Raw genomic sequence first — 26184 nt, 5'->3', positions numbered from 1 at the left:
TATTATTGAACGCTCTGTGCATTAAGTTTGACGGTTCTAGATTAAGCCAGAACTGGCATTGTAAATGACACTTTAAAGAACAAATTCAATTTCAAATCGCAAGAAAAGTCGCAGGAGTCTTTTAAGATTGTTTTAGTGAAACGCAAATCTCGTTCAACAAGACTGAATATTTGTATTATATTTTTATATTAGTTCTTATAATGTTTTTAAAATAATTTACGGATAACCAAAACGTTCGTATTTTGTATACAAATATTTTTTAATTTTTTTATTGCTTAGATTAGTGGACGAGCTCACAGCCCACCAGGTGTTAAGTGGTTACTGGAGCCCATAGACATCTACAACGTAAATGCGCCACCCACCTTGAGATATAAGTTCTAAGGTCTTATGTATAGTTACAACGGCTGCCCCACCCTTCAAACCGAAACGCATTACTGCTTCACGGCAGAAATGGGCGGGGTGGTGGTACCTACCCGTGCCGGCTCACAAGAGGTCCTAGCACCAGTAAATATGTATAGTAGTTGTATATATAACCATAGTGTACTTCATACTGACATTGATATGTTTTTTCGAGTAACAAAGGTGGGATGGGTGAGAATATATGATTCAGCTTCTTCATCGCGAAGTTGGGCTCGTCGCTCCGCCGCCTGATGAAGTGGAGCACCTCGGCCTCGCGGGAGTCGAAGTGGGGCTCCACGTGCCGGCAGTACAGCCTGCCAGCGGAACAAAGTTATCGAATAGCTTGAAGCCTTTATTCAACAACACAACTGACCCAGCTGAAGTAACTAAGCAGTTACTAAAACCCATCGACTGATATCATGAAGATATAACTGTATCTAGTCCACAACTCAGTCGTATTCATTATTTATTGTTCTTTATGAGTGTCGGCTCACTGTCGACTGTTAAGTCGCTGCAGGACGCCGTAGATATCACAACCCAAATCCCATCCACCTTGGGACATGCACGTGTAAGTCTTAAGAACTATGAAGGAAGTGACAGTGGTAGAATTATTTGAATGCCGCCAATAGATTGTTGTAAAATTTAATGTTAGTTGTAAAATTAAATTGTGCTATCGATGCGTGTTCCCAAAATATATATATACGAGTTTAGGGGATATGATAGGTACTTTGCCGGTCAACGTTCTCCACGAACCCCTCGCTTGTTGATACTTCTCTTTAACCATGGGATACAAGGCCTTATCCGGGTTATACTTGCTGGAAAATACTTCAAACCTTAATCAAGTAGTTATCAATTAAAAATAACACAATTCCAATATCTTAAGATATAAAAAAAAATGCACGTGATCATTGAAATGGTCTCTTAATGATTGATTTAATTCGCGATAGGTACAATGTTAATACGGTAAATGTCGTTGAATATTGTCATGATTTGACCTAAGGAAGCCCCACCAGTCTGGCTGCACGGCGAAGTCGGTTCGGGACAGCGACTTCAACGCCGCTTCAGCGAGCTTCATGGTGAACTGGGACTCGGACCCGGCCCAGTGCGCGTCGGGGTTCGGTAGAGCGACGACCACGGTGTAGTGGTCCAGGACCCTTCTCCAAAAGTATTGCCGATTTTCCAACGTTGCCCTCATTCCGTCTTCGAAAATGTTTTTCGCGTACATGGTCATGTTGCCAGTTTCTTTATCGATTATCAGATTTCGTCGAAACTGCAAATATAGATACACAAACGCTTAATCGCTTTTATTAGTCGCAGATAAAAATAGTAGGATTGGTTAAGATAGGTTTTTTGTTATATCAGTGATATCGGTTTACCTTGAGCCAATCTGGCAAGTATTGTCTGGGGAGGTGGCTGACTGCCGGCTGTTCCAAGTCGAGGAAGTCAACGGTCCTGTATCCAGGCCTCAAGACGTCTCCGTCGAACTAAACAAATTGAATTGTCTTGAATTTTCGCGGCGACAATAGTGCTTAATTATAAGCACTACAATAGTGCTTATAATTACCAGTTCTTACCACGATTTTCACGTTTTACGAGTTCGGAATATTTCGGCGATGTTGCAAGAGCCATAATCGCCGTGATAGTCTGAAGATTTCGGGTAGGATGTTAGGAGTAAACAAATCTGTCTACCCTCTTTCTAGTCCGTTGTTGAGCGTTATCAGTGGAACTTGATGAGGCACCCCGACAATACCTGCCCTTCTCCCAGTCACCTGGGGTCGGCGCAACATGTTTTCCTCTTCCACACTCCCCTATCATATACCATTTCTTCGTTCACTCCCCTCTTACACATATCGTCATTCACGCAATCCATCCATTTTTTCTTAGGTCTACCTCTTCCTCTAAATCTTCTACATTCATAGTTAAAACTCTCAATAACAACCTCATTGTCAACCTCATATATTCAGTACATATATTTATTCAGTCTACCCGCGCCATGGCGTTAGTACATGCACATGAATTGTGAAAATATTGGTAAGGAGCCGTTAAATAATAATGTTTACACCAGTGTTATGTGTTGTTTTGCTATTTAATAAAAACGTTACTCAGACTTATTACAGTACTACGTGAACTACTACTGATGGTAGGACCTCTTGTGAGTCCGCACGGGTAGGTACCACCACCCCGCCTAGTCCTGCTGTGAAGCAGTAATGCGTTTCGGTTTGAAGGGTGGGGTAGCCGTTGTAACTATACTGAGACTTTAGAACTTATATAGGCACGAAGAATCTGATTCAAAAATTTCACACCTTTAGAAGTAAATAATATAACGAAGGAAATAATTGAACATATAAAATTAACGTAAATATTGGGGTCTCGGCGATTATGGTCGAATTTCGATTACTAGTTAACTGAATTTATCATAAAATTGAGTACGAAATATTTTTGGATATCATTTAAGCTATTTTTATGTTTTTTAAGAGCCTATTTATGTATTTTTCGGGTTAATTAACAGCGGCACCTAACATAATGGTATATCTGCTATCCCTTTGTTAATCAACAATGATACTTCACGTGCTTACTGTAGGTTTCAAATTGTCGTGCAAGACAACGTTTCCACGATGATCCACCAGTATGATTGAGCCGCCCGCACCTAGCTGAAAAAAATATAAATTGTGAATTACTTTTAGCTTCTGTTTGTTGGTATCAGATATCGTTTCATGATATCTAATAGGTTTGTAATAGGATAATAATATTTATAATAGAAGATAGACGACGTTTGTACTAAACGTTTATTCATGGCTAGAGAGATTAAACTGGTTGTAGTCGTGATTTTTACATTAATAAAACATATGAGTGGAATAGTAGTAAAATTTTTTGTACTAAATCGGAGGCCTAGTGGTAGACCCAATACAAGTTGGAAGGATATTTTGCTGAAGGACACAAGGGAATGCAATGTTGCTGACGAGGATGTCGAAGACAGCGACCGAGGTGGAGGAGTAAAGTAAGGAAAGCTATCCCCACCGCCATGCGGGATAAATAGCTGGGAAGAGAGAGAGAGAGAGAGAGAGGGTACTAAAATATTTAAAACCAGGAAACGAGAATTTGCTAATATATTTAAGCGACTACTTTGCCTTGATTCTTTTTTCTAAGCTTTTCATTCATTGAAAGAGAAAAAGGCGTAGTGCTCTTTAATGTCAATAACAACAGGAATTATGTTAATAACGTCTGTTCTGAAGTGTTCGAATCAGTTCGCCCGGATAAGGAACGATATATCCATACATTCTATTTACACATAGTACAGAAAATTTTCTATCTGTACATTTATTACATCTCGTAAATAAATTAAAGGTGTATGTAATTTACATGTAGATATTCTTATGCGACCGCGACAGGGCAATGTAAAGCCGCCGTCGCCGAAAACATGTCTTGTCGGATCCCCCGGATTCACTCTCGGTGCTTTTAGGCCTCGCAAGCACACCGGTCACCGTCCTCGTCGAACTCGTCGAATAAGACGAGCGAACTATCGCATAGACACAGCCCACTGAGTTTCTCGTCGGATCTTCTCAGTGGGTCGCAATTTCGATCCGGTAGTAGATTCTGCGAAGCACTGCTCTTGCTAGAGCTAGTGTTAAAAAATTAAGGTTGAGCCCGTGAGATGGAATAGTCTCTTAGGCTACCAGCGTTAGGTAGAGAAAAAATGTAGGTATTCGCAAAGGAATAGAGATTAACAGATTAGGATCGGACCGACCTATGCGCTAAAGAGCAATTTGTTAAATGTGTCGAGCGCAGGAATGAGAAAACGCAAATCGTGTGTCATGATGCGCCAGTTAATCTAATGTTTCCGGGTCGCAATCATTACCTACTTGTGTTCGGGTATAGATCTACTTGTATACCCAGACCAATAAACCAAGAAAAAAATTTCCTTCGAGGATTAATGTGAGGATTTTTTTTAAAGACTTGAATATTTCTCAAATTCGCTAATATGAAAAAACTAAGGAAGAAAATGGAAAGAGTTTACCTGATGATACGGCAGAATCAACTTCAAATGGTCGATTGGAATGTCCACTCCTGCTACTCCCAGAAGACGGTTTACTGGATACTGGAACCGAGTAGATTGTATGTACTGATTTATTTGGACTGATATCAGCTGCTTTTATTTGACGCTGTACTGGACTCTACAAACACCATAACCTAACTACACAGATTGTTGGGAACATCTAGTTCCAGTCACCGGTGGTAGGTCCTCTTGTGAGTCCGCACAGATAGGTACCACCACCCTGCCTATTTCTGCCGTGAAGCAGTAGTGCGTTTCGGTTTGAAGGGTGGGGTAGCCGTTGTAACTATACTGAAACCTTAGAAGTTATATCTCAAGGTGGCTGGCGCATTTACATTGTAGATGTCTATGGGCTCCGGTAACCACTTAACACCAGGTGGGCCGTGAGCTCGTCCACCCTTCTAAGCAATAAAAAAAGTCAGGAACTTGGAGCTGCCGAAAGTGTAATGTTTTATTTATAGCCTATTTACCCCTTGATATTAAGTGAAACTTGATTGGTTTTCCCCCTCCAGACCCCCGCCAGTTCCCCATCGTCAATAAGTAAAGTACAAAGTTGATTTACCTGTCTCGTAGAGTTCCGTTGTCTCTCCTGCAATACAAATTGTAATAGTTTGAGTGTTTCTTGTCCATGACAAGGACGCCAAATAGCTACAAAAATATATTTTTTTGTTTTCTTTCCCTTCAATAAATCTTTCACTCCTCAAAAGTAAAAGTAAAGGTATTCAGTAAAGTAAAGGTATTCAGAAAAGAAGTGGTCCACAAATTCCACGTTAATTTTTTTCTTAATTATATACTTAAAGATATTTCTTTGTGTTCTCTCTTACCTCCATCAATTGGATCGTAATATTCTGTAAACAAAAAGTACAACTTTTCAATGACAATTTTGACATTCAAATTCTTCTGGAAGGTTCCGCGGTTGTGTTTCGTTTCCATAAAACTATCCTATACAACTTACCTCTGCCGTAGTAGCATCAAAAACGGGCACAGAAACGCTTATTTCCAAACGATAATTCAATTCTTCTCCTTCATAATACTGCCCGTATTCGTTCTGCAGAACATTGAATGTTTTATAATAAACCTAATTGTAAAAAGTACCTTATATAGAAGTGCACATGCTTGTTGGTTGGATTCATGAACGTCAGCAGTTCCATTTTTCATTAGACGTCCATGGACGTCAGCATGCCAGGGGTAGAGCCAAGCCGCTGCCTACTGTTTGTTCCATGGACACACTGCTTGTATATTTGTCGTAGGAACCTTAGATCAGGTTTTGGAACGAAGTTCCTTATGGGACGATGCGGAGGGGTACCCAAACCGGGAAAAAACGGCCGTAACGTAAGATTTTTGTTATTTATGTATAGTCTTAGACTGATGGCTATACAGTGTCTAATGTATAGTCTACGTGATGACGGTTATTTTTATTATTCATATAAATAGCTGTTTCTTTGTAAATTATTATACATTATATTTTTTATAAATCATTGTGAATAAAATAAAGTTGATAACTTTGTAGTTTTTTTTAATTTTTATCAATAAAAAAATTATAATGAAAAATGTACACCCGAATAATTATTTGCTTTATACCTCGAATAGAACTTAAAATTAATATTTTTATAATAAGAAACTTTGTTCTTATCCGGTGTCCCACGACACCACACATCTTTTTGTCCAATGCAACTAATGTACGTAGGGCAGGTGAAGTGCGAGTATTTTAACGAATAGATATATGTACATATTTCTAAATGTACAAGTTGTAAGAAGATACGTTCTCGATAATAAAGACAAGGGGTAGTACCGTTTTTTCTGACACGGGAACATATTTTTCATTTAGTGTCCTTTGGGCGGCACACAATCGTCCGAGTGGTCTAATTATTATTTTTAACGAGATAATTTATGGGTCATTTTTGAGTATATTTTAAGTTAATCGGTGCCCTTTTAGTACTTTGGTGTTAGGTTATTTTATTGCTTTTCACGTGACATCTGCGCTAATAGTCTCTGAATGGGCTGATTTCCATTCTGTTTTCTTATAATTTGTTTGTAAAGAGTTTATTTTGGAAAACTCACGAGTTTCCATTGGTGCATCCAATCTTCATACATTCGCCTCGGGTCGAGGAGTTTGCGTTTGTCCTTCCTCAGCTCCTTGTAACGATAGAGTTGTTCCGCGTTCTCCTTCTGCGTCCAGTGGTACTCGCTGCGTCTCGGGTCCTAGGGGGAGGGAGACCGGGCGGTGCTAATTCATTAATCACTTCACTATTATTTATTGAATTGAAAAAGTCTGCCGTGAAGCAGTGATGCTTTTTTAACTAGATGAAACGAAAGAGCGACATTATGTTATTTTCTACTTTCTCGCAGAGACGAACTAAAAAGTGATAAACGAAAACCTATTAAAACAAGTCTGCGAAAGAATTATATTGGCCATTTCTAATGTTTCAAGTAATTTTTTTTTGCATATTCTAGTGACTACTAGGGGTCATCATACTAGGTTCACAAAACAAGTAGGCGAGCTCACGGGGCTTAAACTTGACGATGTTGCTAACACGAACCCTAGCAAGAGCAGTGCTTCGTAGAATCTACCACCGGATCGGAAACGTGACCCACTGAGAAGATCCGGCGAGAAGCTTAGTGGGCTAAGTCTAATGCACGTGAACTGTGTATATATATTTTTTTGCAACATAACATTTTTATTTCCATGGCTGTATAAACGAGCATGATAAATGATTGAAGTAAGGGTACGACCTCAATGTGAGCGTATATATCGCTGAAGACCCGCAGCCTGTGGTCCCGCTGCGCGACGAGCGGGCGAACCAGCACGCGCAGCACGCTCATGACCTGCTCCGTGACGTCAGCGTGCGTGATGAGCTCGGCGAAGTAGCCGTCGCGCGCGCAGCTCAGCCACTCCGCGAGCCGCCGCGTGTCGTCGCGCAGCCCGTACCGGTCGTGCAGCCAGAACACGAACAGTCTGCCCGGGACCAAGCACTTCAACCTCACTAAAACATTTCGACGCTTGAAAGGCAAACGTCACTAAGCGACAATAACTGCTTTGTACATAAATGATAGGCAATAACCATATTCGATGCGCAAAAAAAAATATATATATATATCTGGGTCTATTAAAATCATTTCAATCTTACAGCTAGATTCGTTAAAATATAATTTTTTTCAGGTATTTCAAATTTAAATTAGTCTACTGTAAAGTTCACGCATTGTCCGTGAAGCAGTAATGCGTTTCGGTTTGAAGGGTGGGGCAGCCGTTGTAACTATACTAAGATCTTAGAACTTATATCTCAAGGTGGGTGGCGCATTTACGTTGTAGATGTCTATGGGCTCCAGTAACCACTTAACACCAGGTGGGCTGTGAGCTCGTCCACCCATTTAAGCAATAAAAAAAAAACTCCTCCTTGCATCGTGTTCCTCAGTGCTGAGGGTCGTGATCTTTACGGAGCACTTCTATTTGGACTATGTTTCTCCATTCCTTCTTGTTCTTTGCGTAGTGAATAACGACATTGGCTCCGGGCGTAGCTTAAATAGCCTCTTAGGCTATCAGCGAATAGGTGGGGGAAAAATACATTGGTGCTGGAGTCCAATTTCGTCTTAAAATGATCGGACCAGCGCATGGGACTACGCTCCTTAGGCCTCTTTTCTTCTTTTTACAATTTAATTTTAATTTCTTTTACAATTGTGGCACGAACGCATTGTGGACTGTAAAATTTCAGACTCTTTAAATTTATTTAAAGAGTCTGAAATTTTACAGTCAATTTTATTTATATGTATGTATAGATTTATCTATACATACATATAAATAAAATTGGAGTGTCTGTTTGTAATATTGAAATAAACGCTTTTTACTACATGCATTTGAATATATGTATATTTGTATACGGTACATACACCAAAATAGCATATTTTACAATTTTTGTCTATCTGTCTGTTTGTTCCCGCTAATCTCTGGAACGACTGGATCGATTTTGACGGGTCTTTCACTGACAAGTAGCTTATGATATAAGGAGTAACTTAGGCTACTTTTTTTAGATTAGTTTTGTCCCGCGGCGTCACCCGCGGTACGACAATAACCGCGGGTAACATAGCGGGACTCAACTATCAATAATAAAATTTAATCTTTCCGAAGCGAAGCGAGGGCGCGCGCTTTAGTAAATTTGTTCTGTGTTCATTAACCTGAACCCGATCGTATACCTGTTGGTCTGGTATATTTTATCTACCTGATATTATTCCCGGGGTCCAAATGCCTCACGAGGTCCGTGTAATTGTCGTACATGCTGTCCGTGAGCAGCACTATAGCTTGCTGACACGACTTCGGTCGGTCTCTAATCAAGCGCTGTTTCCGTAGCAGTTTTATCGCGTACTTTAGCGCGTAGTCCACTTTCGTCTCGTTTACTTTCGTGTATTCCCTTAGCTCTTCCATCATCGCGGCAGAATTCACGTGGTTTGCCTAAAAATTCAAAATGGATTTGATTTTTTTAAGCATATTGCATGTACGAGTCTGGTGTATTTTTCAAGCTTCGTAATTATTTAAATCGAATAAAATGTTTTGATTAGTAAATTTCAATGATCTTCCTCTATGAAGTTCCTCAATTTAAATAACACTACAAATACCATTATCATAAATTATATTTTCAAAGTTTCATTTTTTAGCTTCTCAATAACCAAAAGTCGTTTGGTATAAAAACGAACAGCTTATAAGTAGAGTCTCACCGGAACCATTTTCTGATTGAAGCACTGGATAAGCGAATTAACTTTCTCATTGAAGTATAAGACGTTCACTTGATCGTCGTCGGTGAGAGCGCTGAGCAGAGCCAAAGTGAACTCCTCAGCGATGACCTGGTTCGAGGAGCCGTTCATGGAGCCCGAGGCGTCCAGCAACACGAGTACGTCACGGGGCGCTCCGCCGGCGCTCACGTACCACGACCGCAGCCGACAGTCGTACACGTCGTCCGTATTCAACTTGAGCTGGTGCATGTCGTCCCATAAAGCAGCTACCGACAAATACAATTTTTTTTTACTACTTATGCTGATCGCCTTGAGAGGCTATATCAACATTAGTGTAGTAGTGTAGATAATATGCAATGTGCGATGTCGGGCGACGCTTCTGCGAGGGCAGTCGTTCGCCTACCGCCAGCTAAGCAAGGTGTGCAATAAATGCCTAATATATCATCAGTATTTTACTGAAGAACCCAACCAAATGTTACTAAACCCTAGTATGTAGGTGAGCTTTTGGAGCTCAAACCGAAGCTGTTGCTAACACTGTCTCTAGCAAGAGAAGTGTTTCGCAGAATCTACCACCAGATCGGAAACACGACCCATTGAAAAGATCCGGCGAGAAACTCAGTGGGCTGTGTCTATGGGTTAATTTACTCGTCGAGCCCTTCGTCACAAGCGACGGGTTCGGCGAGGTCGGTGACCGGTGCTTGTGGTACCTAAAAGCACTGTTAATAGATCGGGAGGATCCGTAATGACGTCTACTGCTTACCATTCGGTTCACAGGATCGGGTATGAAACATTTATAAAACCCAATAGTCACCCAAAAGGCCCATAAAAACCAAATGTCTGGAGAGTTACAATGCGCTCTCCGTCAATTATATGTAATTATAAAATGTTTTATATATTTTTATGATTCATTCATTTTTATGGCATATTCTCAAACATTTATCCCAATGCGATTCATAGATAACAAACGGTTCAAGACGGCCCACACTAGACATTATGAAACGCGTTTTAATGAGTAGTGGAGTAATTGGAAATTATTGTAGGAACTATAAGATTTTCGAAAATAAATCCTACGTTCCTGTATTAACATTGATTTTAATAATCTTTATATATAAAAATGAATTGCTGTTCGTTAGTCTCGTTAAAGCTCGAGAACGGCTGGACCGGCTAATTGGCTAATTTTGGTCTTGAATTATTTGTGGAAGTCCAGAGAAGGTTTAAAAGGTAGATAAACATGAAAATGCTCGGAATTAAATAAAAATAACAATTTTGTGTTTTACTTTGATGTGTCCCCCGTCGGACGGATTCCATTTGTTTGTGTTAAGTTTATTTTATACAAACATTTAGGTCTTTTATTTATCGATTGAGGCACTACGAAGTCTGCCGGGTCAGCTAGTAAAGCAATACTTACATATTTTTATTACATAACTCACCTGGGTAGTGTCGTAAGAATCCTTTAGCACTACAGAAATACTGAAAGTCCGTGGTCGCGTCCTGCGCGTAATTCTTTTTGAATGTCGACAATAACCCTTCCGTCCAATATATATGTTTCATAACCTTAGGATCTAAAATATATTTTTTTAAACTTAAAAGAACTTTTTTTTAATCTAAAATTCTGAATTAGATAAATGTTCGTATTAATTAAGTAACTTTTTATAGTACTATTGATTACTTTATGTGCCCGCCTGATTTGGTGCGTAGCTTTTTTTTTCCTACCTAAGCTGATAGTCTTCCTTAACTAGTCGCCTTTAGGTGAGCTCACGGGGCTCAAATCTGATGACGTTGCTAACACGAACTAGCAAGCAATCTAGCAAGAGCCGTGCTTCGCAGAATCTACCACCGGATCGGAAACGCGACCCATTGAGAAGATCCGGCGAGAAACTCAGTGGGCTGTGTCTGAGGGTTAATGGACTCGTCGAGCCCTTCGTGGCAAGCGACGGGTTCGATGAGAACGATGATCGGTTGGGTAGCAGTAATGCGTTCAGGTTCACAAAGCTAGACAGCTCATAGTGGGTTTGCAGTATTTACTATATCAAGCCTAGGGACACCGGTAGCCACCAGGAGAGCATAAGCTTATTAAATAAATAAAAAATCCTATCTTTATGAATTTATTCTCATGTTGTTAGCTACCGCTTTATGCGTTATGCGTTAAAAGAAAGTATTCATTAGAAAATTCTTGTGTTATTTAACTATGTGTATGTGTATATAAATATTTTTCTTTGAAAGGTAGGCTATATTATTTCCCAGACTTCATTCCTCGTACCGAATTCCGTCAGAATCAGTTCAGTGATAAGTCCGTGATAACGTAAAAATCAATGTAGAATTGAGATCGCGCAGCATAAAATAAAAGTGGTCCACTATTGTAGTTTTATTGTTACTATCCGAAAGTCTTCCCTATAATAATAACTAAAGATTGATTGACACTTTTTTACACACCGCTCCATCGATGACTACATTAGTATAATATTACGAATATCGGTAGCCACATTAGTATTACTGGTGGTAGGACCACTTGTGAGTCCGCGCGGGTAGGTACCACCACCCCGCCTATTTCTGCCGTGAAGCAGTAATGCGTTTCGGTCTGAAGGTGAGGGCAGTCGTTGTAACTATACTGAGATCTTAGAACTTATATCTCAAGGTGGGTGGCGCATTTACGTTGTACATATCTATGGGCTCCAGTAACCACTTAACTGGAGGCCTGTGAGCTCGTTCCACCCATCTAAGCAATAAAAAAAATGAAAAAAAATACTATGGATTAGAAAATGAAGAGGTATTACCGCATTCAAAAACTTCAAGCGAAACATAAACGCTGGACGTCTGGAGTGATACTTTGCCATCGAAATGATTACTCTCGTTCAAGGGTACCTTTTGTAAATTAGTACAGTTCTGTGGCATGAACCAGCCTTTCTGATTGGGTATCTTCTTCTCCTTGATTTTATCTAAATCCTTTTAAGAGAAACCGTTCAACCATAAATTACGAAGAAGTTAAAAGAAAGTTAACAAAAGAACTGCTTAATTGGTCCTTTTCGGAGGAATTTCTGAAATGCATTAAGTGACCCTAAACACGTACCTATGGTAAAAATCATTACACCTGTTCCTTTTCTTTTTATATATATATATGTGTGTGTGTGTGGGTATGTGTATGTATATAAATATATATATATATATATATATATATATATATATATATATATATATGTGTGTGTATATATACATGTATGATATTCGCTTACCTATTTTGATTTTCTCGTATATTCAGCACCGTTATTACTAGTTTTAAGATACTCCTGTAAAAAAACTCTCCACGAGACAGGCAGTGCCTAGTGTGGAGAGTTTTTAGCAAACTGTTAGGTGTAAATGTTTTTCAAGGTTAATAAATAAATTATTATTAATTATTATTATATCAAGAAATTGAAAAAATTCAGTATTTTGTGTAATGTCAACGATTCAGCGTTCAAATTGAATTATTTTATATTAAATATACTTAATAATGAGAACTAATTTCTATTACGGAAGCTTCGTAAGAAAGTCGTGGTAAAACCTGATTCTTTTTTTTTAGCAGCTACGTACACACATAATATAAACCTACGTATATATAACTACATTTAGATATGTAAAGAAAAGTAGTAGTTTTTAGTATTTAAAGCCTTCAAAACTGTTTAGTTTAAAAAAAAAGTTTTTTCATAGGCGGAATCATTGACCTGTCTGTCATTCAGTAAAGAAAGTAGGTGAGTTTTGCATTATATAATAATACTGTTTAAAATATTAATTTAAAATGAGATTTAAGGGCTTTAAATGTTGTTTTATAATGATATGGAATACTTTAGAATGAATAAACAATAAAAGGCTAATTGCTTTTTTCTGTAATATAGTAATATTATAATATTTATATATCGCACATACGGTGCAATAACGTCACATATGCAAATTATGTAACTTTTCAGTTTTTGGAAAATTCAACATCTTATTAAATATATAGTTCTGCTAGACTAAAGAAATAAAAACGATAATATTTAAACTAAAATTTTAAACTTCATCAGTAAGAGCTAACATCTCACTGATATAACTATTAAAAAATGTATTTTCTCATACTCAGTTCAATTTATAGGACCGTATGGGCGATATATGTATGTACATATGCATATATAAACTCACCACGCTATGGTCAAAAACGTAATTGTCAGGCGGAGGTGTTTCGTCCTTATCTAATTCTTCAGCTTTGCGCATTATATTTTCGGCGGCTTTGACTCTTCTTGTTAACAAGTCTTCTAAGGCGTCTGCAGCCTTGTTCACGAGGGCGGTTCCGTTGCGAGCTACCATCATAGCATCGCTAAATGCGCTCAATAGTTCCTCTCGCTTAACAAGCTTGCTTTCGATCTCGAAGAATACTTCGGAGAGCCTTTGTGCCCAATTTTCGATCCTTCAAATACGGAATGAAAATATTTAAATTAATTCGGTGATTAAGCATTACTGAAATATATTCGTATCGTCATCAACATGGTTTTGAATTTGTCTTTTTAAATAAACTAAAGCGTGATTTAAAAGTATTAAATTCTATGTAATATGATGAATCATTGTTCTAATTGAATGAATATGTATCAAGTACTTAATGTACTTACGATTTCGTTGAAATCATTCTTAGAATCTTTTTTTCTTTCTTGACGAAAGGCTTAATTTTCGCTTGAGTTACATTAGTAATTTTTATCGGGTTAACTCCGGTTTTGTGCTTGAGCACTTCGGACAAAGCGTCCTCGTGTTTCTCGAGACTATTTTTCACTTCGGCTACAGTTCTATTTTGAAGTACATTTTTATGTTTTACAGATTCAGTTGATCGAATGAGTATAGCTGTTAGTATAATCGGTACGATTAGCTTAATTTTCATGTTGATACTGTTTTCAATTCGTCAATGTTTTCTCGCGCGTAACATTGCAATGTTTTGAAAATTCGCGTGGTTTAGGGCGGGCGGTCTGTGGACAACTGCAGCCTCCTGGGCGCCCCTGTCTGGCGCCCAACGGCTCCCGACATCCTGGCGCCTTGAACCAATTTCCCGCGGACCCCTCTGCCAAAATAACAAAATCGTAGTGACGTCTGTATGTCCTATTTATTTTTGGTACGCATTAACTTAAATATGTTAGTAATAAAAGCTCTCATTTTTTTAATTTTTTTTTATTGCTTAGGTGGGAGGACGAGGTCACGGCCCACCTGACATTAAGTGGTTACCGGAGCCCATAGACATCTACAACGTAAATGCCACCAGCCACCTCGAGATATGAGTTCTAAGGTCTCAGTATAGTTACAACGGCTGCCCGACCCTTCAAACCGAAACGCATTACTGCTTCTCGGCAGAAATTCACAAGAGGTTCTACCACTAGTAATGACGCAAATTATAATTTTGCGGGTTTGATTTTTATTACATGATGTTATTATTCCTTCATCGTGGAAGTCAATCGTGAACATTAAGTATCTACGTATTTATTTCAATAGAAAAATTGTTACCCGCCAGCGGGATTCGTACACCCATGCATCGTAAGATACGAATGCACCGAACGTCTTATCATTTAGGCCACGACGACTTTAAATCATGTCATCATCATCAGCCTACAGTAGTCCACTGCTAGACATAGGCCTCTCCAACTGCTCGCCAGTGAGCACGAACCTTGGCTTCTCTCATCCAGCTTCTGCCTGCCACCCTGCACAGATCATCACTCCACCGAGCCTAAGGGCGTTCTGCACTTTGTTTGCCTATTCGCGGTGTCCACTCAAGTACGCGTTCCAACGGTTATCGATTGTCCGGCTAATATGCCCAGCCCATTGCCAATTCAGCTAATCTGCTGTGTTATGTTTTTTTTTGTTGTTTTTTTTAATGCTAAGATGGGTGGACGAGCTCACAGCTCACCCGATGTTAAGTGGTTACTGGAGCACATAGACATCTACAACGTAAATGCCGCCACCCACCTTGAGATATGAGTTCTAATGTCTCAGTATAGCTACAACGACTGCCCCACCCTTCAAACCGAAACGCATTACTGCTTCTCGGCAGAAGTAGGCAGAGTGGTGGTACCTAGCCGTGCGAACTCACAAGAGGTCCTACCACCAGTATATCGTTAACTTTGGTTCTCTGTTGGATCATCTCGTTCCGGATTCGATCCTTCAGTGAAACTCCAAGCATAGCCCTCTCCATAGCTCGCTGAGTGACTATAAACTTGTGGGCCAGCCCAACCGTGAGTGTCCACGTTTGGGCTCCATATGTAATGACAGGCAGGACGCACTGATTGAAGACTCTCTTTAGAATCTGTGGAATAGACGACGAAAATACTCGACGTGATTTCCCAAACGCTCTTATGTACCGAAGCGTTAAATTTTTAACTCATTTATCACGACTTATTTTCTTTCTATGTATAGATTGTAGATCATCGTAATGAAATCTAATCCATTACATATTGTATTGAACATGGAAATATAAGAATTACATTATGTTTAAAAGCAATTAAAATCACAACTTTTAGCAATTATTGTATTGCAATTTATCAGTACATTATTTGATAAGAGAATCGCATGTCAGCGCCGATAAAGAGAAAAATAATTATTGCGGTCCCACTCATCTCTTAGATTAAGAAACTTTATTTGATTATTTACTGCGAGTATAAATAACTTCTATTGCTGAACGATTTCATGTCATTTAATTTTTGATTTCGACAATGAGAGGTAATGTTTGGTTTGTTTAACTATTTTAAATTTCAGGTATCATCAGGCAAACGAATATAATATAGTGAATGTGATGTGATTGGTGAAGTGAATTTACTGGTGGTAGGACCTCTTGTGAGTCTGCGCGGGTAGGTACCACCACCCTGCCTATTTCTGCCGTGAAGCAGTAATGCGTTTCGGTTTGAAGGGTGGGGCAGCCGTTGTTACTATACTTGAGACCTTAAAACTTATATCTCGAGGTGGGTAGCGCATTTACGTTGTAGATGTCTATGGGTTCCAGTAACCACTTAACACCAGGTGGGCTGTGAACTCGTCCACCCATAGAAGCAATAAAAACAAAGAAAAGATTGTGTTCGTTAAACTAAAGATTCACAAGGCAATATTTTTAAAGAAATTATTTCGTTCCAGGATTAATATTGATATTGGCAGCAGTTGCTTTGGCGCGGGCCGAAAACCTGTGTCCACCTGAACAATCTGAGAACTGGGAAATAGAATTACTTTTGCCTCACCCGCAATGCAACAAATTTTACAAATGCACCTTCGGCCAACCGGTCGAGATGGTGTGCTATGGGAATTTGTACTTCAATCTTAAAACTTGGCAGTGCGACTGGCCCGAAAACGTCGAATGTGGTGACAGGATAGACCCAGCTGATACGACTACAGCGTCACCTACACCTACAACTCTTGTTCCTGAAACGACGACAAATCGCGAAACTGAAGCTCCCATAACAACTCCAATACCAACAACTACTGAGACAACTACAGCTGAAGTTACGACAACCACAACACAAGCTCCTACAACTCCTACTTTAGCTCCTACAACTACAACTGAAGTTCCGACAACCACAACACAAGCTCCTACAACTACTACTTTAGCTCCTACAACTACAACTGAAGTTCCGACGACCACAACACAAGCTCCTACAACTACCCAGGAACCGGATACTGAGCCTCCAACTACGACGGCTGCGCCAACGGTAGCTCCCACGCCGGAACCTGAACCAGAAAAACCCGAAATTGATTTCCTTGAAAATGGTTGCCCAGTTAACCCTCATATTCACTGGCTACTGCCCCATGAAGGAAACTGCAATCTATTCTATTATTGTGTTTGGGGAAGAAAAGTCTTGAGACATTGCCCTAGCACATTACACTTCAACAAAGTCATCCAGGTAAATACATGTTTGTAAAAATCTTATAACGGTTGTAGGACCTCTTGTGAGTCCGCACGGGTAGGTATCACCACCCTGCCTATTTCTGCCGTGAAGCAGTAATGCGTGTCGGTCTGAAGGGTGGGGCAGCCGTTGTAACTATACTGAGACCTTAGAACTGATATCTCAAGGTGGGTGGCGCATTTACGTCGTAGATGTTTATGGGCTCCAGTAACCACTTAACACCAGGTGGGCTGTGAGCTCGTCCACCTATCTAACCAATAAAAAACAAAAAACAAAAAAGTTAAGTTACTAAAAATTCTCGGAGTCAAATTAATTACATTTTGGTACAACACGCCAAGAAAAGATTTTACGTAATACAAAATATTAATTGAAAGTAAAGAATGTATATTGTTAAAGAACAGTTAGAGAAAATTTTACGAGAAACAGGGGCGATATTGTTTAAATTTATTTCAGCATGGTTCGAATTGCAGTGTCTTTATTTTTAATGTTTTATTATCAGGTTTGCGACTGGCCTTGGGACGCAGGCTGTGCATCATCTTTCGACAAGAACGCCGTGGCCAGGAGAATGATTAGTGAAGTCGAAGTATCCGTCAATCTGTAAACGAAAAATGCTCCCGCAAGACGACAATCTTGATATTCGACGAACGTTGATTCCCTTTTATTAAATGCACCAAACAATGTTTTGGTTTATTTATTTCACATGTTCCTATTAGATGATTTTATTATATAGTTTTAAGAAATTAAACTGAGATATTTGTAAATAAAAACAGTACATAAAGTATGCCAGTTTTTATTTCTCACTTTTATTATTTGAATACGTTTTCAAGTTATGAAATGAATATAATATACGCAAATCAAACCTATAAATCATACCCGCAAAATTATAATTTGCGGAATTACTGCAGGTAGGACGTCTTGTGAGTCCGCACGGGTAGATACCATCACCCTGCCTATTTGTGCCGTGAAGCAGTAATGCGTTTCGGTTTGAAGAGCGTGGCGCCGTGGTTAAAAGTGAGGCCTTACACCGGTCACTCACATGCGCACGAATACGGAAACCCACAAGTGTAGGACGACATTTGCGAATGATTATGCAAAGTTTTCGCTGCATTCGTGGTTTTCCAAGCTGTGTCGGTTTTTTAACAGACATCAAAGCGCGCGAACCTCGAACCTTCGCGTAGTTTCCCACACATTCGCTTACCCAGTTGCGCCGACGATTGCGAAGGTAACGGACGTATACTATACGCCATTTTCATAGTTCGTGACGTCTACTGTGTAGCGTATCTTCATCAAAAGAAATCCCATAAAAACAGCATGGCTGTTAATGATGTCTGGGAAAGAATTAAAAACTCTTTTTCTCTTCAATGTTCTATTGACGAATTAAAAAGGAGGAGAAATTCGTGAGACATTCGTAAACAAGTGTAAGAGGAAGCGCAAACGGGTTCGCAAATTGAGTATGCGAACCCATTTGCACAGCCGCTAGGTTTGCGAATGAATGTTTGACGGTCCTTCACCGCGCATGTCAGTGGCCGGCATTAGAACTCATGTCTCAAGGTGGGTGGCGGTATTTACGTTGTAGATGTCTATGAGATCCGGTAACCACTTAACATCAGGTGGGCCGTGTCCAGCCATTGAAGCAATAAAAGAAATACGCGAAATTACTACAATTCATGAAAACCGAAGGGTTAAACTTTCCTTTATGGTCCATCGATTTTTAGGGCGGGGAGTTGGTGGGGGAGGTAGAGGGTAAGGGCTTATCCCCTGAATCATTCCAACACCGCGGAAATCCATACTTATGAAGATATCCATGGTTAATGTTTTTAGTCAAACTCGGAGGGATCTTCCCTCTTCTCCCCCAGTTTGAGTCCGCCTTATCTCCGCCTTAGCTTAGCGGCCCTAGCTTTTTTAGCTTAGAGACCGTCTGCTGTACCGTAGGAGGTCCGTGTAGGAGCAGCGGGAACAAGACCAAGGCAGGCTGAAGATTCGCGAGCTTCTCCATCATTTTTTTTTATTTTTTTTATTTACAGGTAAAACAGGAGGGAAAACCCATCATGGGCACCCAGCACTACCCGGGCTCGGGCAGCGCTGGACTCCAACCAGCTAAAGCCTCCAATTTTGCTTTCACATTTTTTTTCCCATGTCGTTGACATGGCTCTTAATATTACGTTTGAATTTATTTATTTATTTTTATTTTTACCTAATTTAAGGGCTATGGATCGGGAGTTTTTACTTAATTTTTGCGTACAGTCTTACAATCCTAAAGCTTACACATCTATTTTTATAGATCGTTTCAATTTTTGCATTATGGTCTCTTTTTTTTTTCAGGTTATATTTCTTATGCTAACACAATTTGTCTAACTATCTAATACAATTTTTATGATATACAATTTATACTTACTATATACATATTGCTATCAGAGTTTGCTTTCACTTATTTCTATTTAAGATTCTATTTGCTATTTTTAAACAATACTTTATAAACAATTCATTATCTTTTCTCTTAATCAACTCCGGTAAATTTCTAGCAACCATTGTCGTATTTAATATTTGCTCGATCTCGAATTGGTCTCTTGCAAAAACAGGACATTCCAAGAGGAGATGCGGAACCGTTTCATCTACCCCAGGCTCACATAAATACGATGGATTGTCCTTACACTTGAAGCGGTTCAAGTATGCGGAAAACCCACCATGGCCCGTGAAGATTTGCGTAATGACGCTTGTGGTTTCCATTTTTCTGACGATTCTGTACGCCGCCACCGCATTGGGAAAGAACATTTTTGTTACGGAGGCTGTCTCACCAGACTTGTATCTCCTGTTCCATTCCACGAGCGTAGCCATGCGGATACTACGCTTGACGAAAGAGACCGGACATTGGTCATAGTCCGGCTTTTTCTTTAACTTTAGGGCCGCTTCTTTTGCGAGACGATCAGCTCTCTCGTTTCCCTCCAAGCCTGCGTGGGCCTTGATCAATAATAATAATAATAATAATAAACATTTATTCCAAACACAAATTAAGTACAAAAAATAAATAAAAAAAGATAACAAAAATAACGAGGCTTGGAAATGGTTACCGGCTCAGCAATGCCTAACAGTATCGAGACAATCGGTACTGCGGCGCTGATCTTCCGCCGGCACCTGCGGAGTGACGCGCACACCAGCATCAGACCGACCAATACACAACATTGTAAAATATATTAAAAAATAAAAAGAACATGAGTAATAAAAAATAAAAAAAAACAGTTATGAAAAGGACAACAAAATGACATTATTAAATTAATTAAATAAAAATTGCAGTTGCAAAGCACAACTGATTATAGTACGGAGTAATTATATTTGATATTTTCGAATTTTTCCTGTATATTCAAAAGATATACTTTTAAATTTGTTTTAAAGGACCTTAGCGTTCTCTGGTGCCGGATAGGTGGAGGAATATTGTTCCAGCATTTAGAGGCCAAGTAGCGGAAGCTGCCTCTAAAAGCAGCAGAGCAGTGTCGAGGAGTCGCAAACACTTGGGAGCGCTGTCGCGATTGCTTACCGCCATCTCCTAAATAAGTCAACTTAAGATATAAATAATTCGGCGTTTGCAATTTTACGACTCCAAATAATAAACAAGCAAAATGCAACTTCCTTCTCAACTTTAAATTCAACATTTTGCTTTGATTAATTATCGACGTAACATGGGATCGTGGTGGGATGCTAAAGCAAAATCTCATGCATGCATTCTGTACTCTCTGTAATATGCGCCCAGTTGAATTAAGTAATCTTGGTCCGTATACCACGTCCGCATAATTCAGTTTCGAGAGAATCAGTGTCTCAACGAGTTGAATCCGAAGTTTTTCACTGAGATAATTGCGGATGCGGTACAGGACCTTCAAGCGATAGAAGCAGTGGCGGACCATCTCAGTGACATGCTTCTTAAACCGGAGACCTGCGTCCATCAGTAGGCCCAAGTTACGCACCTCATATACTCTCTCAATGGGGTCATTTCGAATATTTAACCCATTGAAAGGTTGTGATGGAAGCTTAGACAATCGAGATTCATTTCCAAACACAATATATTTAGTCTTGCTGGGATTTAAGAAGAGTGAGTTCTGTTCCGACCAATTCGCCACTCTATTTAGGTCCCCTGTAAGTTTCTCAATGGCCATTGTAAACTCGGACATCTTAAAAGAGATGTACAGTTGAATGTCATCAGCATATATATGGTACTGACAATGATTGATATGACCAACAATATCTGCGCTGTAAAGGATAAATAGTAAAGGGCCCAGGATCGAACCCTGTGGTACACCATTAATGACGTTAGCCATGTTGGATCGAACATTACCCTCACCGCGACGAATTTCCACCAATTGCGATCGTTCAGTCAGATAACTTGAGAACCAACGAATGGTATCCGCACTTAAGCCGTAGAAACTCAATTTGGCAAGAAGAAGGTCAATGTTCAAGCTGTCAAATGCTCGAGAGAAGTCCAGAAGTACCAGAACCGTACACATACCCCGATCCCGTGCAGCAAGGATATTATCCGTCACATCTAAGAGAGCAGTTGCAGTACCACGCGATCTCCGGAATCCGGACTGATACTCAGGCAATATGTTATGTTTCTCGAGATAGTCCGTCAGCTGTGAAGATATTACTTTCTCTAGAATTTTAGACAAGCAGGGCAATATACTGATGGGTCGGAGGTCACTGAGTGTCATGGCATTAGGTTTCTTAGGAACAGGACGAACTACAGCAGTCTTCCAAGTGTAAGGAAATATCCATGTATTAATTGACATATTAACAAGATTGGTGACAGAAGTAAGACTGTAGGGCAATGTCATACACAACATTTTAAGCGAAATATCATCAACACCCAGAGCATCCGACTTCAGTTGTTGCAAGATCTGCAATACAGTACATTCCTTTACCCCGGACAGATTAAATTGTGAATCAGAGTAACGATGAGAGTTAAAATAGTTAGTATTGGATATAATAGAAGAACAATTGATTACATTAGGAATTTTCAAAAAATGATCATTAATTTGTTTAGCATCGTTAAAAATTAATGGTAATTCATGGTCTACAGGAGGTAAAATATTTGTTTTCAAATTTTTCCATAGGATAGAGGGATTATGAATCTTATTGTTAATGTTAAAATTAAAATAAGCCTTTTTCTCACTTTCTAGGGCTTTTTCCACCAACGACTTAAGGTCCTTATAATAATTCAGACTACTCTCAGTCTTACTAACAGTATAACGTTTGTGAGCTTTGTTCCTAAGTTTCATCATCAAGCGAATGTTGTCAGTAATCCAAGGATAAGAGTATGTTTTACATTTAATTGTTTTTAGGGGTGCGTGCAGATCAAACAAAGTCAATATGACCGAGTTAAAATTATTTAGACAGACATTAATGTCTTCAGAGTTAAAAATTGCATCCCAACGTATTCGAGTAAGGTCACTTTCAAAAAGGGTGTCATCAATGTTCTTGAACGGCCTAACAGTGACTATGTTTGCTGGCACTTTCGGTCTCCTGCAATTTATCTCACAAGACAGGAAAGCATGGCTATTCAGATCAACAATTCGCTCAACCTGAACACATTTACTAGCCAAATTATGTGTACAGATAATATCAATAAGTGTTGCACTATGATCAGTAAAATGTGTTGGCTCTGTAATAAGTTGGTCCAAACTACATATGTGAAAAAAATCTTTCATTTTATCAGTTTTAATGTCATTATTGTTCAAAAGGTTTACATTAAAATCGCCTAGCAAGACCAAACTATCAAAATCTGACAAAGAAGAAATAGTATGAGTCAAAGAGTCGAGAAAAACATCAACGTCCTGCCAAGGAGGTCTATACGCCGTACCAAATGCTATTTTCCGAGTGTTAACAACCAAGCTCAACCACATCTGTTCAACTGATTCCTGTACGAGAGTTAACTGTATGGGCTTAAATGGAATGCCTTGCCTGACGTAGAAACCCACCCCACCACCGCGTCCATTCTTAATTTTGTCCGATCTAGGTATATGCTTTAAGCGATAACCGGGAACAATCGAGGCCCGGTTTTCCTCACCGCGCCTTAGCCAAGTCTCATTGACAGCCAGTATGTCCAGATCATGATCTATCAGAGACACTATAAACTCATCATGATTTGTATTTAGTGATCCCGCATTATGAAAACCTACCTTGAGCATATGTCTTGGCATTAATGAGCGGAAAATACTATTAGGGCAACATAAGTAAGGAGGATGTATCTCCACAATTTAAAATTCACAATGCAGAATTCAACCAAATCATTAAGAAAATAATATAATGCTATGGCTCGCTGAACAGTCATCACAGCAAACAACCATCGAGGATAAATACGTAGCAGGTCCTTCAAATTCAATCCCCACATCAACCCACACCAGAGAACACCACAATGATTCCGCACAGTAGAAGTATAATCATTAACGTAAATAAACTCAAAAGATAAGCCACAAATCATTACGTCATAATGATTTGAAAAACAATTGTAATATTGATTGATAATGATAATAATAAGTAATAGAAAATACAATCCATAACAATAAACAAATTGGAACACTGATAGTGACATGGTTATAAATAGTAGAATAAAAGCAAAGCACCTAGTATTGCTTTCTGAAGTAAAGCAACACTTAAACATAAGAAAAACATTGTATATAATGATTTTTATTTTTATCAAACTATATCTGGGCCAAAATGCTTCTTCAAGTCGGCCTGAACTCTGATTCTAAGCGCAGGAGTACCATCACCACGACGAATGTAAATTCGTCCGTCCTTGGTCCAGACATACTTCCAGCCCTTGTCTTTTCCCTTTTGACGGGCAGTACCAAACAGTTGGCGGTTATATGCGGACAAACGTTCATTTAAATATACAGTACGGACGGTGCCAGGTACATCTAAATCAGTAGTGGAGAGGTAACGGCGCACGCGGGCTCCCTTCAATAGTGCATCGCGAACCGAGCGACGAGCCAGTCGTACTGATAGTATACGAGGACGATTCTCGTCGCCCTCAGTGAAATTGCGTCTTACTGCACCAATCCGCTCCGCGTGGACTATATCGCACACGTCAAGTTTTACTCCTAGTTTTACAGCCACAACCTGGACTAAATGACAAGCGCTTTCTTCACGGACTTCCGGCAAACCAATTATGTCAATATCGTTCCTGAGCAAGTCCTGGTCGCGTTCACGCAGCTGCATGCGAAGCTCAGCCACCGTGGAATCCAAGTCAGAAGCTGCTACTGTTGGGACGATCTCCGCTAGGCGAGCTTCAAGACCCAGCACACGGGCTTCCACCGCGTCGATACGTCCATGACAGGACTGGAGAAGCTCCTTAAACTCAGCGATATCTTTTCGGCAATTTCTTAAGTCAGTTCTTAGGCCCACCAGCTCATCCTTAAAAGATCGAATTTCTAAGCCAAGGTCGACATGGGACTCCAGCGACCGATTCATCGTGTCTGCATCAACATCGCACTCGTTTGAAGTCTGATGCACCCCGACAACTGTCAACCCTCGCACAGGAGTTGCAGCATTATCCCCACGAGGTACCTTCGCTAAGCAACTCGGGCAGATCCAGCCCCGAGGCGCTACTCCCGTAGAAGGGATTGCCACGCATCCTTTATGAAAATTGTCACTGCATTTACTACATCGCGCACAGTCCGCGGTTGACAAGAATTTTCCACATGCTCCACACTTTGCCATTATTTTGTGCTTTACAAATGGACAACAGGAATATAGATGTTAAAGTAACCTGTGTGATTTAATATTTTGGGCGGAATAAATAAGAAATATAAGTGTCCTTTTGTTTTTTTCTTTTGTGTGGGTACCGAAACCTTGTAATATTGAAACTAATAGAACTTTAGGTTCGTATTTAAAGTTTTATGAAGAATAACCTTGTTAAAAATTATCACAAGCACTATTTTAATAGCGTTATACACTATTAAAACAACCCAGCAACAATACACACTAGTTTTACCACGAATTTAACTAAACAATAACAGAGCTGATCAGTACAGATGCACGAGCGTGACGTCACTCGTCAATGACAAATAAACGCTTTTGTTCTGGAGTCGACATCGCCTCAGCATGTCTCTGGTTTGCACAGCTAGGGGGTGGGGGGAACCGAGGTTGGTGATCGTTTGCAGAGCGGCAATAAAGTCGCTGTAGATACCGAAAGAGGTGTCGCGGTTCTTCGCCACTTCTTCCGTCGCCTTCCATAGAGCTACGAGTTCTGCCTGATAGACGGTGCAATAGGACGGCAACGCGAGCTTGATGGCTTTAGTTTCGGTGGTTCTATTCCACAAGGATAGCGCCGCTTCAACTTTACCCTTAATCTTGCTGCCGTCCGTAAAGATTCGCACAGCAAAATTGCTGTGGGCATTGTACTGTTCCTCGTCTATCAGGGTATCGAACTCTAGTCTGGTTTGCTCTGCAGGGTGTGGGGCCTCTATCGCTGGAGACATCTGTTCTACCTCCCTGTCGCTCAGCGATGGCTGGGGTATCCCCCTCTTGGCTTTATATAGTGAAGCCACCTCGCGAATGCGTAGGTCGAGAGGGAGCAACCCAGTCAGTATAAGCGCTGAGTTCAGGGAGACTGTGTGATAGGCTTTGCACAGTTTTTGGGCGAAACCTCTCTGCACGACATTTAGCTGCTTTTGTACCCCTAATTTATTTGCTGTTGGTGCCCATGCACTAGCATCGTACAGTATCGTTGGTTCAACGGCAGCGGTATAAATGGTCCTCACAACCTCAGGATGCAACCCCCAACTAGCACGGGCTGATCTAGCAAGCTTTTTGTAAATATCCAATGCTTTTTTGCAAACATTGGTTACGTGCTGTCTGAAGGTCAGCTTTGCGTCGATAGTGAGTCCCAATATTTTTACTTGCTTTGACATTTCAATGTCGATTCCCCCCATGCTCAAACGCGGTGCATCATACTTTAGCCTTTGCGTGATTACCATCGCACAGGTTTTGTGCGGTGAAAATTTCAGCCGATTTCTGATGCCCCACGTCTGCACACGTTCGAGAGCGGCATTGGCCTGTCGTTCGATTTCAGATGCTGTGTTCGCGTCGAACACCATCACAACGTTGTCCGCAAATGCCTGGCAATAGTCACCTCTTCCTTCACTTTGCTTC

At 40.0% G+C, this 26184-nt stretch overlaps 3 protein-coding genes across 3 annotated transcripts in view; 1 reads left to right on the top strand and 2 right to left on the bottom strand.

Moving 5' to 3' along the window:
- LOC105842130 (voltage-dependent calcium channel subunit alpha-2/delta-3) overlaps window positions 1–18374 on the bottom strand; it is a 32288-nt gene extending 13914 nt beyond the window's left edge. Inside the window, exons 1-17 of the mRNA XM_038018505.2 lie at window positions 18245–18374; window positions 13789–14228; window positions 13325–13589; window positions 11947–12115; window positions 10603–10734; window positions 9158–9438; window positions 8665–8894; window positions 7184–7406; window positions 6512–6652; window positions 5406–5498; window positions 5275–5298; window positions 5013–5039; window positions 4415–4495; window positions 2976–3050; window positions 1776–1883; window positions 1410–1669; window positions 556–713 (exon numbers count right to left, since the gene is read on the bottom strand). Of these exons, the coding sequence (XP_037874433.1) occupies window positions 556–713; window positions 1410–1669; window positions 1776–1883; window positions 2976–3050; window positions 4415–4495; window positions 5013–5039; window positions 5275–5298; window positions 5406–5498; window positions 6512–6652; window positions 7184–7406; window positions 8665–8894; window positions 9158–9438; window positions 10603–10734; window positions 11947–12115; window positions 13325–13589; window positions 13789–14051 (2530 nt within the window). The 5' untranslated portion in view covers window positions 14052–14228; window positions 18245–18374. The remainder of the gene's footprint in view (window positions 1–555; window positions 714–1409; window positions 1670–1775; window positions 1884–2975; window positions 3051–4414; window positions 4496–5012; window positions 5040–5274; window positions 5299–5405; window positions 5499–6511; window positions 6653–7183; window positions 7407–8664; window positions 8895–9157; window positions 9439–10602; window positions 10735–11946; window positions 12116–13324; window positions 13590–13788; window positions 14229–18244) is intronic.
- Window positions 16283–17647, top strand: IIM1 (insect intestinal mucin; the record flags this gene model as incomplete). Its single annotated transcript, NM_001257009.1, is given in 2 exon segments — window positions 16283–17043; window positions 17546–17647. Coding segments are annotated over 2 exon segments (863 nt in total), but the record flags the coding sequence as incomplete, so codon positions are not given.
- A 5353-nt stretch (window positions 18375–23727) lies between the features above and the next one.
- On the bottom strand, window positions 23728–24750 carry LOC105842396 (uncharacterized). Its single transcript, XM_038018395.1, has one exon. It carries the CDS (start codon window positions 24748–24750, stop codon window positions 23728–23730), a length of 1023 nt encoding a protein of 340 aa, XP_037874323.1.
- Between the last annotated feature and the right edge of the window lie 1434 nt (window positions 24751–26184).

This window comes from Bombyx mori, chromosome 21, assembly GCF_030269925.1.
Source record: "Bombyx mori chromosome 21, ASM3026992v2".
In the NCBI taxonomy this organism is placed as follows: domain Eukaryota; kingdom Metazoa; phylum Arthropoda; class Insecta; order Lepidoptera; family Bombycidae; genus Bombyx; species Bombyx mori.
Note: the sequence above shows the minus strand (reverse complement) of the source record. Positions and strands in the feature narration are given on the sequence as shown.